This window comes from Protopterus annectens, chromosome 1.part0 (assembly GCF_019279795.1).
Source record: "Protopterus annectens isolate FY-2018-M chromosome 1.part0, PAN1.0, whole genome shotgun sequence".
In the NCBI taxonomy this organism is placed as follows: Eukaryota; Metazoa; Chordata; order Ceratodontiformes; family Protopteridae; genus Protopterus; species Protopterus annectens.
The window spans coordinates 1,851,015,198-1,851,028,762 of record NC_056725.1 but is presented as its reverse complement, the minus strand read 5'-3'; the positions used below and the strand labels follow the sequence as shown (position 1 = coordinate 1,851,028,762).

Sequence of the window (13,565 nt, the reverse complement as noted above, 5' to 3'; positions counted from 1 at the left end):
CCCCTTTTTTTGTGTTCTCATTATCTCATACCTCTGTTTTTAGTTTTCCTTTTCCCCTTTTTTTAACCTCCTCTTTTTTTTTTTTCTCCTTTTTTTATTTTTTTTTTTTTTTTTTTTTTGTTCCCCCATTATCTGCTTTTTTTTTTAAACCCCCTTTCCTTTGTTTTTTTAAAAGGGTTCTTTTTTTTTTTTTTTTTTTTTTTTTTCCTTTACTCCCCTCTTTTTGTTTCTTCCATCCCCTTGCATTCTATGTGTTCTCATTATCTGCATGCCTCTTTTTTTTAGTTCTTCCATACCCCCCCCCTTGCATTCTCCTATGTGTTCTCATTATCTGCATACCTCTGTTTTTTAGTTCTTCCATACCCCCTTGCATTCTCCTATGTGTTCTCATTATCTGCATACCTCTGTTTTTTAGTTCTTCCATACCCCCTTGCATTCTCCTATGTGTTCTCATTATCTGTATACCTCTGTTTTTTAGTTCTTCCATACCCCCCCCTGGCATTCTCCTATGTGTTCTCATTATCTGCATACCTCTGTTTTTAGTTCTTCCATACCTCCCCCTTGCATTCTCCTATGTGTTCTCATTATCTGCATACCTCTGTTTTTTAGTTCTTCCATACCTCCCCCTTGCATTCTCCTATGTGTTCTCATTATCTGCATACCTCTGTTTTTAGGTCTTCCATACCTCCCCTTGCATTCTCCTATGTGTTCTCATTATCTGCATACCTCTGTTTTTAGTTCTTCCATACCTCCCCCTTGCATTCTCCTATGTGTTCTCATTATCTGCATACCTCTGTTTTTTAGTTCTTCCATACCTCCCCCTTGCATTCTCCTATGTGTTCTCATTATCTGCATACCTCTGTTTTTTAGTTCTTCCATACCTCCCCCTTGCATTCTCCTATGTGTTCTCATTATCTGCATACCTCTGTTTTTAGTTCTTCCATACCTCCCCCTTGCATTCTCCTATGTGTTCTCATTATCTGCATACCTCTGTTTTTAGTTGTTCCATACCCCCCCTTGCATTCTTTTATGTGGTCTCATTATCTGCATACCTCTGTTTTATAGTTGTTCCATACCTCCCCCTTGCATTCTCCTATGTGTTCTCATTATCTGCATACCTCTGTTTTTTAGTTCTTCCATACCTCCCCCTTGCATTCTCCTATGTGTTCTCATTATCTGCATACCTCTGTTTTTTAGTTCTTCCATACCTCCCCTTGCATTCTCCTATGTGTTCTCATTATCTGCATACCTCTGTTTTTTAGTTCTTCCATACCTCCCCCTTGCATTCTCCTATGTGTTCTCATTATCTGCATACCTCTGTTTTTTAGTTCTTCCATACCTCCCCTTGCATTCTCCTATGTGTTCTCATTATCTGCATACCTCTGTTTTTAGTTCTTCCATACCTCCCCCTTGCATTCTCCTATGTGTTCTCATTATCTGCATACCTCTGTTTTTAGTTCTTCCATACCTCCCCCTTGCATTCTCCTATGTGTTCTCATTATCTGCATACCTCTGTTTTTAGGTCTTCCATACCTCCCCCTTGCATTCTCCTATGTGTTCTCATTATCTGCATACCTCTGTTTTTTAGTTCTTCCATACCTCCCCCTTGCATTCTCCTATGTGTTCTCATTATCTGCATACCTCTGTTTTTTAGTTCTTCCATACCTCCCCCTTGCATTCTCCTATGTGTTCTCATTATCTGCATACCTCTGTTTTTAGTTCTTCCATACCTCCCCCTTGCATTCTCCTATGTGTTCTCATTATCTGCATACCTCTGTTTTTTAGTTCTTCCATACCCCCCCTTGCATTCTCCTATGTGTTCTCATTATCTGCATACCTCTGTTTTTTAGTTCTTCCATACCTCCCCCTTGCATTCTCCTATGTGTTCTCATTATCTGCATACCTCTGTTTTTTAGTTCTTCCATACCTCCCCCTTGCATTCTCCTATGTGTTCTCATTATCTGCATACCTCTGTTTTTTAGTTCTTCCATACCTCCCCCTTGCATTCTCCTATGTGTTCTCATTATCTGCATACCTCTGTTTTTAGTTCTTCCATACCTCCCCCTTGCATTCTCCTATGTGTTCTCATTATCTGCATACCTCTGTTTTTAGTTCTTCCATACCTCCCCCTTGCATTCTCCTATGTGTTCTCATTATCTGCATACCTCTGTTTTTAGTTGTTCCATACCCCCCCTTGCATTCTTTTATGTGGTCTCATTATCTGCATACCTCTGTTTTATAGTTGTTCCATACCTCCACCTTGCATTCTCCTATGTGTTCTCATTATCTGCATACCTCTGTTTTTAGTTCTTCCATACCTCCCCCTTGCATTCTCCTATGTGTTCTCATTATCTGCATACCTCTGTTTTTAGTTCTTCCATACCTCCCCCTTGCATTCTCCTATGTGTTCTCATTATCTGCATACCTCTGTTTTTTAGTTGTTCCATACCCCCCCTTGCATTCTCCTATGTTTTCTCATTATCTGCATACCTCTGTTTTTAGTTCTTCCATACCTCCCCTTGCATTCTCCTATGTGTTCTCATTATCTGCATACCTCTGTTTTTTAGTTCTTCCATACCTCCCCCTTGCATTCTTCTACATGTTCTCATTATCTGCATACCTCTGTTTTTAGTTCTTCCATACCTCCCCCTTGCATTCTCCTATGTGTTCTCATTATCTGCATACCTCTGTTTTTTAGTTCTTCCATACCCCCCCTTGCATTCTCCTACATGTTCTCATTATCTGCATACCTCTGTTTTTTAGTTCTTCCATACCCCCCTTGCATTCTCCTACGTGTTCTCATTATCTGCATACCTCTGTTTTTTAGTTCTTCCATACCCCCCCTTGCATTCTCCTATGTGTTCTCATTATCTGCATACCTCTGTTTTTTAGTTCTTCCATACCCCCCCTTGCATTCTCCTATGTGTTCTCATTATCTGCATACCTCTGTTTTTTAGTTCTTCCATACCTCCCCCTTGCATTCTCCTACATGTTCCCATTATCTGCATACCTCTGTTTTTTAGGTCTTTCATACCCCCCCCTTGCATTCTCCTACGTGTTCTCATTATCTGCATACCTCTGTTTTTTAGGTCTTCCATACCTCCCCCTTGCATTCTCCTATGTGTTCTCATTATCTGCCTACCTCTGTTTTTAGGTCTTCCATACCTCCCCCTTGCATTCTCCTATGTGTTCTCATTATCTGCATACCTCTGTTTTTTAGTTCTTCCATACCTCCCCCTTGCATTCTCCTACGTGTTCTCATTATCTGCATACTTCTGTTTTTTAGGTTTTCCATACCTCCCCCTTGCATTCTCCTACGTGTTCTCATTATCTGCATGCCTCTGTTTTTTAGGTCTTCCATACCTCCCCCTTGCATTCTCCTATGTGTTCTCATTATATGCATACCTCTGTTTTTTAGTTCTTCCATACCTCCCCCTTGCATACTCCTATATGTTCTGATTATCTGCATACCTCTGTTTTAAAGGTCTTCCATAGGTCCGCCTTGCATTCTCCTATGTGTTCTCATTATCTGCATACCTCTGTTTTTAGGTCTTCCATACCTCCCCTTGCATTCTCCTATGTGTTCTCATTATCTGCATACCTCTGTTTTTTAGGTCTTCCATACCTCCCCCTTGCATTCTCCTATGTGTTCTCATTATCTGCATACCTCTGTTTTTTAGTTCTTCCATACCCCCCCTTGCATTCTCCTACGTGTTCTCATTATCTGCATACCTCTGTTTTTTAGTTGTTCCATACCTCCCCCTTGCATTCTCCTATGTGTTCTCATTATCTGCATACCTCTGTTTTTTAGGTCTTCCATACCTCCCCTTGCATTCTCCTATGTGTTCTCATTATCTGCATACCTCTGTTTTTTAGTTCTTCCATACCCCCCCTTACATTCTCCTATGTGTTCTCATTATCTGCATACCTCTGTTTTTTAGTTCTTCCATATCCCCCCCTTGCATTCTCCTATGTGTTCTCATTATCTGCATACCTCTGTTTTTTAGTTCTTCCATACCTCCCCCTTGCATTCTCCTATATGTTCTCATTATCTGCATGCCTCTGTTTTTTCTTCCTCTTTTCCTTCTGTCTGATAAATCCACTTCCAGCCCATATTTACACTAACAGGTTTTGTCATTTTCTTTTGGTCACGTAAGACTAATTACTGTGATGCTGTGGTTGAGTGCCAAAAAGCTACATGCTGTGCCACATTCCACAACACTCTGTCTGACCTGACAAGTTAACAATATTCAGTGGGATGGTTCACGTACTATTCCCATATTGCCAGGATTGTGGATATAATGCTGTGAGACTTTCTGATGTGCTTCTATGACTGATCATTGTCTGGTAGTTTTTATTGCTTTGCTCACTTTCTTACAGTAGCATCCCCACTATTTGTTACAGCTTGTCTGATTCATTGCTGTCAGTTAGCATATCCGAGTTTGGTCAGTGCTACTATTAGTAGGATACACATGTGTAATTAGCCATAATTCAGCTGTGCTGTCTTGCTTTTCTCCACAACTACTGTGCATTTGTGCAACACATTTCTATGAATATTGCTCTATGCTTCTGCCAAACTGATAGATGTATTATTTTCATCCAGGCTCATTTCTTCTTTAGGTTCCCTGACTAGTCAGGTTCCCATGCCGGAGATGAGTGGGACTGGCAGTAGGAAAACTGTAAAATTGGGGCCTGTATGAAATACTTGAACTGCAGAAGCAATACTTAATTATTATTTTTGTTTAGGTTTCTAAGTGATAGAGCAGAAATAAGAAAGTGGATGGAGAAAATGAATGGTGCAGACTGCAGAATAAATGGTATGAGATGGGGGTTAAGATGATTAGATGACTGTTTAGTCATCTGATTCTAAAGTCAGACTACAATGTGACTTTCAGCATTTCAGCATATGGATTAATTTTACCAAAATGTTTTTGCTTCTTACTAGGTACAAAAAAATTATTCAAAAATATAAAAAAATAGAAATGAGACTCATAACTTCACGAAAAGAAATTTCAACATACATGCACTGCATGAAAGTTGTATCCTTGGTGCTATGAGGTGTTATAACATGGCTTTATATATTAAACTAATAAGAATAGATACTACACTTGATCTCAGCCAAAAGGCCAGGAAGTCATGCAAACATGTAATGATGTAGAATGGTTGAGCTGTGTGTGTTAATATTGTGTTATAAGGCACTATACATTACAAAATGGATTTGAGTTGGGAGGGGGATGGTAATGAGCTTATCTCCAAAATCATTTCCATTCCAAAATACTTATTTCCTACCTACCCTCTATCAGCTTTCTGTTGCCACCACCAAATATCTTATTTCTTTGCTACTTTTTTCTTCTTTACCCCTACTTCCCCACTACCTGTCCAACAATAACATACAGATCCATTTTCTTAATCATGCTACTCATCGGCTTATTCTCTATTCTTCTCCTGCTACTGGGCCATTTCTCATCCTACAATGACTGTATAATAGCTAGCAACATTTCTCCAACTCTGTCCCAACCATCTAATCATACTTCCTCCCTACACTCTCCGCACATCGCACCAAACCTATTTAATGATGCCCTTCACCTTTATTCCACATAACAACTGATTAACTGTACTTCACCTCAAACCAAAACAAATGTAAGTATAAAAATACTCTCCAAAAACAAGAGTCAATAATCCCCCAATATATTGAAATCCTTCTAGATGGAGACATTCACCCTAATCCTGGCCCCACCTATCATAATGAGCATCAAGACAATTCTCTTCCATACACTGCTCTAACCCTGAATCCCAGTAATCTAACTTTTGCTGCCATAAATGTTAGAAGCATAAGAAATAAAATTGCTGAATTGCATCCTGCATTACCCAACATAAGCCTGATATTCTCGCTGTAACTGAAAAGTGGCTTAAGCCCAGCATAAACAACTCTGAAACTATACATCCCAGGTAAAATATCATCTGTAATGACTGTATAAAGGGGAAAGGTGATGGTACTACTTTAATATTTCCAACAACGACCACATGTCCCCTTACAACAAACCATAATCAAAATTCAGTTCAGCAGAGCTTATTACTTTCCTGAAATAAAAAAATTATAAAGAAATACATATTACTGTCCTTTATGTCTCTGCTGGTGACAGTACACCTATCCTGGAAGATATTCTGCATTGGATATCCATAACAGTTCCACAAGAAAAAATACAACTGGGTGATGTGATTGTCAATTGGTTGTACATAAACTGTAACTCTTCTACATCCAACATGAACTTATTTGGTTTCACACAATTAATTAATAGCCCCACATATTATAGCAAGACATCTAATTGCTTACTAGACTGAGTCCTAGCATCAGACCATAGCAAATACACCACCACAGGTACATCTGACTGTCTCAGTGATCATCTCCCACTCTATGCAACCAGTCAGCTCACACGTTCACTTAAACAACATGTTTAATAAAACAACAGTCAACCTTTCCAAGTTTTACTCAGAAATGTTCATTACTACCCTATCATCTATAAACTGGAACATCCTAAAAATCCTCCCCTTAGATGATGGTGTCAGTGAATTCAGTACAACTTTCTTGAATATCCAAAATAGCCTTGCACCTCCTAGAACGAAGAGACTAAAAAGCAAATAATGGAATTTGGCTCTCCAAAAAGAGTAGAATGCTAATGCAGGACAGAGAAAAAGCATGGAAAGAATGGCAAAAATATAAAACACCTCAATACCTTGAAAACTTCAGAATGCTTTACAATCATACTAAAATGCAAATAAATGAAGACAAAAAATATACTATAACTTTCAGAATAATAGTAATAACCCTAAAATATTTAGAACAGCCATTAAAGAAATATTGCATCCCGGCCAAAAATTCAACCCTAACCCCTCTCCCAATAACTCACCAGTAGAACCGCAATACAATTCAACTCTTATTTTATAGATAGTACAGTATCTCCAATCGAAGATTATCCAACATCTAATCCTAACCCTGCCCAACAGCATGTATCACCACACCCACTTTCACCTTCAAACCTTTGCCCACATCCTATATAAAACTACTCTTAAACAAACTCAAACCATGCTCTACTTCAGCTGATGAACTTCCAAACAAGTACCTTAAAATAGCAGCTGACAGAATTGCTTGTCCTGACTCAAGCCCTATAAATAGGTCAGTCCAGGAATCCCATTTTCCCTGTCTCTTGTAAAAGTCACACATTATCCGTCTGCACAAAGAAGGAAATTCAACAGACATTACTAACTTTAGTTCTATAACAGTCTTATCTCCTCCCTCTCCAAAATACTTGAAAAGTATATTCAAAAACAATTGTTAAACTATCTCCCCACACAACATTGCTACCATCCTTTCCATAGTACTAACACTGCACTTCTAACCTACATGGATACTGTCAATAAAGTGAGAGATAATGGCAAACTAATCTTATTATTTGTAGACTTGTTTAAAGCCTTCAGCACAATTTATCACAACAAACTTCAAGTTCAGATGTCCTCATTGGCCGCCCTTCTATGGTTCAAAAGCTACCTCTCCAACAGGTATCAGTCAGTAAAATGGCACTCCACCCTCTCTCCATACCTCCCAGTCATGATCCATGTACCACAAGGCTCTAACCTTGGTCAGCTCCTCTATAACATTCTCACCAACATCCTCCACTTATCCACACAACAGGCCACCCTAATACAGTATGCAGATGACTCCACACTCATTAATACATCTGGTAACATGGCACACCTCCAAAAAATTACTCAGGAAGCTTTAACAGCCACTGAAATATGGCTTTGTAACTCACAATTATGCTCAACTCTAAAAAAAAAAACAGCTACTTTCCCACCAAAATCCCTCTTACATGAAGAAACAACATTTAAAGTCCTCTGTCCTGATAATACAACCACTGAAGTCACTTCTCATAGCAAATTCTTAGGGGTGATAGTGGATGATAATCTTAAATTTGACCTGCATATACAAAGTTGCATAAGAAAAACTCATCAAAAACTAGGGATGCTTTATAGAGCCAAAAACATTCTCAGTGGCACAACTAAAACTGCACTTGCCACTACTTATCTCCTCCCCACATTTATTTATGGTGCTCCCATCCTTACTAACCTTTGGACATCCCAACCACCCCTTTCAGAACCCACTACTGTATAACACAAAAAAGCCTAAATTGGTTAGAACTACCCCATCAACTAACATATACACAGCTTTCTACCACCTATAAAATTATCCAGCGTCCATCTGTTTGTTCAGCACTAAATAACATTCTGCACAACTATGTTCCCAGTCAGTCATTACGATCCATTGATGATAAAACTCCTGTCAACAAACCTATGAAATCTGCTAGTTATTGTTTGTACTCGGATCATGTTGCTAAGGCCTGGAACTCCTAACCTGTGTCCATAAGGTCAATACCCTCCCCCACATCCTTCAAAATCATTCAGAAAGACTTCCTAGCCAAAAACTGTCTGTTGCTGCTCAACACCAGAATAAACTGTATCTCTAAATGTGAACTAATACCTATTCATTCCTTAAACCTCCTCACTCTCCCTTTTTCACTCACTTCCTTACTTTTATCAATTCTCTCTCCACTGGCTTTCTCTCTAAATATACAATAAGCCTGCTTTTCTCTCACTTCATATTGTAATTTTTGTTTGTATTACACTAACCTACATTTAATTTCTGTGTATACTGGCTAAAATTCCTGTAAATATTAAATAATTGTCATATAACTTGTTTCTGTTTTAACCAATGTTTTCATATTATGTCTTTTTAATAAGTTTTGTAATACTTTGGAGCTTTTCTCCCACAGTATCTGCTGAAAATGGACTCCTACCCAGTTAGACTTTCCCAGTAACCAAATGTCAGTAATTGATTGATTGATTAATTAATTAATTTGTGTCCATAACAATCCTTCAAAAGTCTGCTGACCAAAATAAAACAATTGACTTAGTTCCAAAAAAAGTCTTGTGTGTGTGTGTGTGTGTGTGTGTGTGTGTGTGTGTGTGCACGTGTGTGTGTGTGTGTGTGTGTGTGTGTGTGTGTGTGTGTGTGTGTGTGTGTGTGTGTGTGTGTGTGTGCGTGTGTGATCGGGGAAAAGGGCAAGCCTGTCACACTCTTTTGCTAAGGACTTATATAATCAAACCCATGGTCACTGCACTATGAGGCGAGGACAAAACATGTATTTTTGATCATATAAAGATTCCAGCACAGTTCTTGTGCTCAAAGAGAAATAATTAATTTAATGACATTTGCATTAATTCTCAGTTTTTGCCTGCATTTAAAAAATGCAACCCTATTTTTAAGTTGTCAGATAGCTGGAGTATCCACTGCAGCAACATTCAAAACATAAGCATAATACTGTATTGGTATCATTATAATAAATTTTGGAAAATAATTGTCTTTATACTGTAAATAAAAATAACTACTGAAAATAAAGCTATGGTGCAGGATTGCTGTTTGATGAGGTGTCTTGCTGCACTGCTGCCTTATGGTCACCAGATGGCACTTCTTGATAACCTACGAAGTGATAGTAGCATGTATAGTCAAGAGTCCTGTGTCATCACAAAAAGAAGAAAAATGACATCTGAAAGTGGAGCTGTCAGACACTGGAGCCTGCAAAACTGGATCCCTTTGGAAGTCCACAAAACGTAAGGTCTGTGGTTACTTAAAATATATCATGTACACACACAATTACCAGTACAGTTCTGTAGGTTAACACTATGAGCTTCTAATCCCTCCGCCCCGTGTATACTTTACTTAGTATTTATTTGCGTACTGTGCTGTTTAACTAAATCACTTAAACAGACAATATTGCTGTGTTACTCCTGAAAAAAAAAAGAGATGTATCTTTAATGTTTCCTGCCTGGTTAATAAATAAAACACTATGGCAGCAAACATCACAAAATATGGAAACAAAATAATGCCTTTCCATTGTCCTATTGCATACTACATTAAACCAGATGATATTCAGCTAGCCCATTACAACATACTTTATGCATAGAATCTAAACAGGTTAAAATAACACAATATTTGTATTTTCCATTTGTTTGATAAACACACACTCAATATTTTTACTTCCAGTTCAACATGAGGTGATGACACTGATAATATGATAATTAGCAAAGCTATTTAGCATCTGCTTAGAGGAATATTCCAACTGGGCATAGTCCCATTTCAGTGGAAATAAATCAAGTATGTGCCGATTTGTTCTCTCAGCCCCCTCCCCGATGTATACTGTGTGACTGTGAGCTTATTACGTTACCACTCCAAAAATTTTATATCACTTGTAGAAGAAAGTTATTAAGGAGTTTTAGCTGGTTAATACATAAAATAATCAAGATATACTGATTAACTCCCTGGTGTTTCTTTGCTTATAATGCATTTGTTTCACACTTGGTTTCGCTTACCTCATGGTATCCAGATCTTCATACATTTCCCCATCACTGCCGTTCTCCTGCAGACAAGAGATGTATGATCAGTTCAGTTCACTTGGTTACTAATAGAAGAGTACCTGGTTCATTTTGCAGCATGAACAATTATTGGTGGGCATATATCCCACCAAAATAAACTTGCTTTGTGCTATGCTGCTGCAATATTCTATATTTTATTTAAACCTGAATTTAAATACAATTAAGCAAATTGAGTAAACAGGCTGCTTTACTGTACAGTGTTTTGGCATTTTTCTGCAGCAACTGGCACAGCGTACTGAACATATATACCATCATGATCTGTATATCTCATGGCTGAGTTCAGAAAGACATATTTTCTTATCGGGTTGTGTGCAGGTCACTGAAGCTTTTACTTAGGTAGACCTTCTGATACCTCTAATTCATTCAGCCTTTCAATATCATCAGAACACACAAAACAGGTAATAGAATTACAATTCTAGCCTGAGAAAACAGCTGGTGAACAACTCCCCAGGGAGATAAGCTATGTCTAGCCTGCCTTGAATGGGGATAGAGTACGACCAAGTGATGGACACAACATTCTGACCAAACAGGGAAGCCTTCCTTGTTCCCTCTCTCAGCGCTGACAAGACTGACTCTCTCTTGCCCACAGAGGGGAACCCAACAGCCATAGAAGACATGGCTAACCTTCTGCCCATAGTGGCTGCAGGTTTACACCACAGGGATCCAGGGTAAAAGATGAGTGGTCTGAGGAACAAGCTATGGCCACAGTAGAGTTAGTAACATGCAGCTGAAGCAAACTGCTAGCCTGCTGTGGTGGCAAAAGCTGTTTGCTCAACTTTTGCTCTTTGTGGCTGGAAGAAAACCAACCATGGGACTGGTAGTTTGTTCCATGGTCAAGCCAAAAATGGTGCCCCTTTCCCGTGGAAAACAAGCAGCAAAAATGGGTAAATTTTTAAAGTCTTTAAAAGTCACTTTTTCACATAAAAACACAGTAAAAAGCACTTTAAAGCACTATGCCAGCCAAGAAAAGTATAATAAACACAGTCTCTCCACAGGAAAAAATTATTTCCAATTACTTTAAACAACTTTTAAATTGGCAAGAAAAAAGAGCGCTCCTGTTTAAAAGTACAGTTGTCTTGTGACAGTCTGTTAAAACATACACTCCTACCTTAAAAATAACTTTCCTAAACAGGAAGGGAACTTATCCGCCCAGCAAAGAAATAACACAAGCTGACCATTGATCCCTGAAAGTCCACAGAGGAGTGCTCTCTTCAATAGCAGGAAAGCTCTGAAGGGACTGGCACCCAAAGCTATCTTTTAAGTAAGCTCAGCTTGAGCTGCCTGACAGTTTAGTCGCATGGAAGGTGCCCTGAAGATTTAAAATGTATCCAGCTGTTATATCCCTACAGGATATAACCAGTACAGCTAAGGCTACCGCAGCAGTGATCAGTATGATGAACATCATGACACTCTCTTCCGTTGTACTTAGTGTTTGCCATGTTCTTCCATTAACTGGCCAGTCAGCTATCTGAAACTCCCTTTTATATATATACATATATATATATATATATATATATATTTATTTATTTATTTTTATCATGGGTTCTGTTACTGATTAGAGGCTTTTGGTTGGGTTAAATACCATAATGTCATGACAGGTTCAACATATTTACAAAATGTTTTTAGCACTCCGGAATTGTTCAGAAGATACTTTCTGCTGAAACTAATGGTCAGTGCTGCAGAGCATTTTCCTTCAGATCAGGATGAAGCCAAAGCTCATTCCAAGTCAGCATTCACTTTTTCTTGTCATCAGTCACTTGCACTGTGTGATTTCAGTGCTGGATATAACACAACTTTGCCTGATTTCCACTGGTAGAAGTCCCTAGAGTAGTATGATTTTTCCTTCTTTCTACCCAGCTGTGAAGAAGTGTCCCTAACTACTGGAATGCTCTTCCTGAGGGATATGATATATACCAGCATTATCTACAGTAAATCTCCACCCTATGTGATATCACTGGTGATTAGCATGTTGCAGCCCATGTCCAGTTCATTGTTAAAATTGCAGTAAGCAAGCCTTGTAACCTTTTCACATTTATTCATCTGCCTAACAGTACTGGTCTATATTGGACCCTTTTAAAACATGACCAGAATGACTTGGGCTATTAAGGCAAAGGTTAGTGGAACACTTACATGTGTACAAACACACACACACACACACACACACACACACACACACACACACACACACACACACACACACACACACACACACACACACACACATCAATAAAAGGGACTAATTTCAGTAATACACCACTGGTATAAATTGACTTCATTCTTAGATCAGTGTTCAGTCTTGGTTAACAAACAGAAAATAAACTAAAGGTTCTACATGAGTTTTAATGTATGTTTAGACATAAGTAGCAATACACATATTTAAGAGAGATGCTATCTCTGACCCAACAGAACATGCTAGAACACAGAAGTTTATCAGATTGGCATAAACATGTTATGCATTTGAAAATATACCCAATTACTTTAAGTCATGTGTAATTTTTGTCATCATGAATTACATTATTTGAATCCCTCAGGCATATAGCCAGGGGATATTCTCTAGCTGTACTCACCCACTAGGAAACTTCACTCACTGAGAAACTCCAGACTTGTACTTAAAATTCTCATAACCCCTTGGTGACTGCCTATATGCAAATTATTGACTTTAAGCTATTGAACTCTATTCCTTCCTTTCAGAAAAATCCATAAATCATTGCTACAATCTCTCCTCCATGACTCATGGCTACGTGTTAGATGCCACACACCAAGAGAGGATTCTTTTGTCAGAGCACAGTTCACCAAATCATATTTCTATTGCAGATTTCAAAATTGCTGCAGATTTTGATTGCTGTCACAATATCACACATCTCAGTCTAATAAGGATATCCTAGTCTAATCACACAATTCTGTTTTACTTTAGAAATGAAGTTGTTGAAAGAACGGAGTTGTAACATTGACTGCATATATCTACACCTTTATTCATTCATAATTTCATGCATAAAGGTTGGTTGCAATATTTAAGCATTTTTTGAATGAAATTGGTGTATGAATGGGGGGCTCCCTGTGCATATCTACAGCTTCAT

General features: G+C 38.4%; 1 protein-coding gene, 1 long non-coding RNA gene and 1 pseudogene across 4 annotated transcripts in view; all 3 read right to left on the bottom strand.

Annotated features, from left to right (window-relative positions):
* The window catches only part of LOC122800411, a 9,243-nt gene extending 4,996 nt beyond the window's left edge, over nt 1-4,247 (bottom strand). The window contains exons 1-2 of one of the 3 annotated variants that reach the window (XR_006364563.1): nt 3,077-3,441; nt 2,751-2,968 (exon numbers count right to left, since the gene is read on the bottom strand). This is a non-coding gene — a long non-coding RNA (uncharacterized LOC122800411). Of the gene's footprint in view, nt 1-2,750; nt 2,969-3,076; nt 3,442-3,994 lie in introns of those variants that run through there. The other 2 variants (XR_006364561.1, XR_006364562.1) reach the window with 2 other exon arrangements.
* FYB1 (FYN binding protein 1) overlaps nt 1-13,565 on the bottom strand; it is a 2,052,110-nt gene that overhangs the window by 406,775 nt on the left and 1,631,770 nt on the right. The window contains exon 8 of the mRNA XM_044069852.1: nt 10,426-10,472. Coding sequence (XP_043925787.1) covers nt 10,426-10,472 — 47 coding nt within the window. The remainder of the gene's footprint in view (nt 1-10,425; nt 10,473-13,565) is intronic.
* On the bottom strand, nt 5,033-5,138 carry LOC122802124 (annotated as a pseudogene).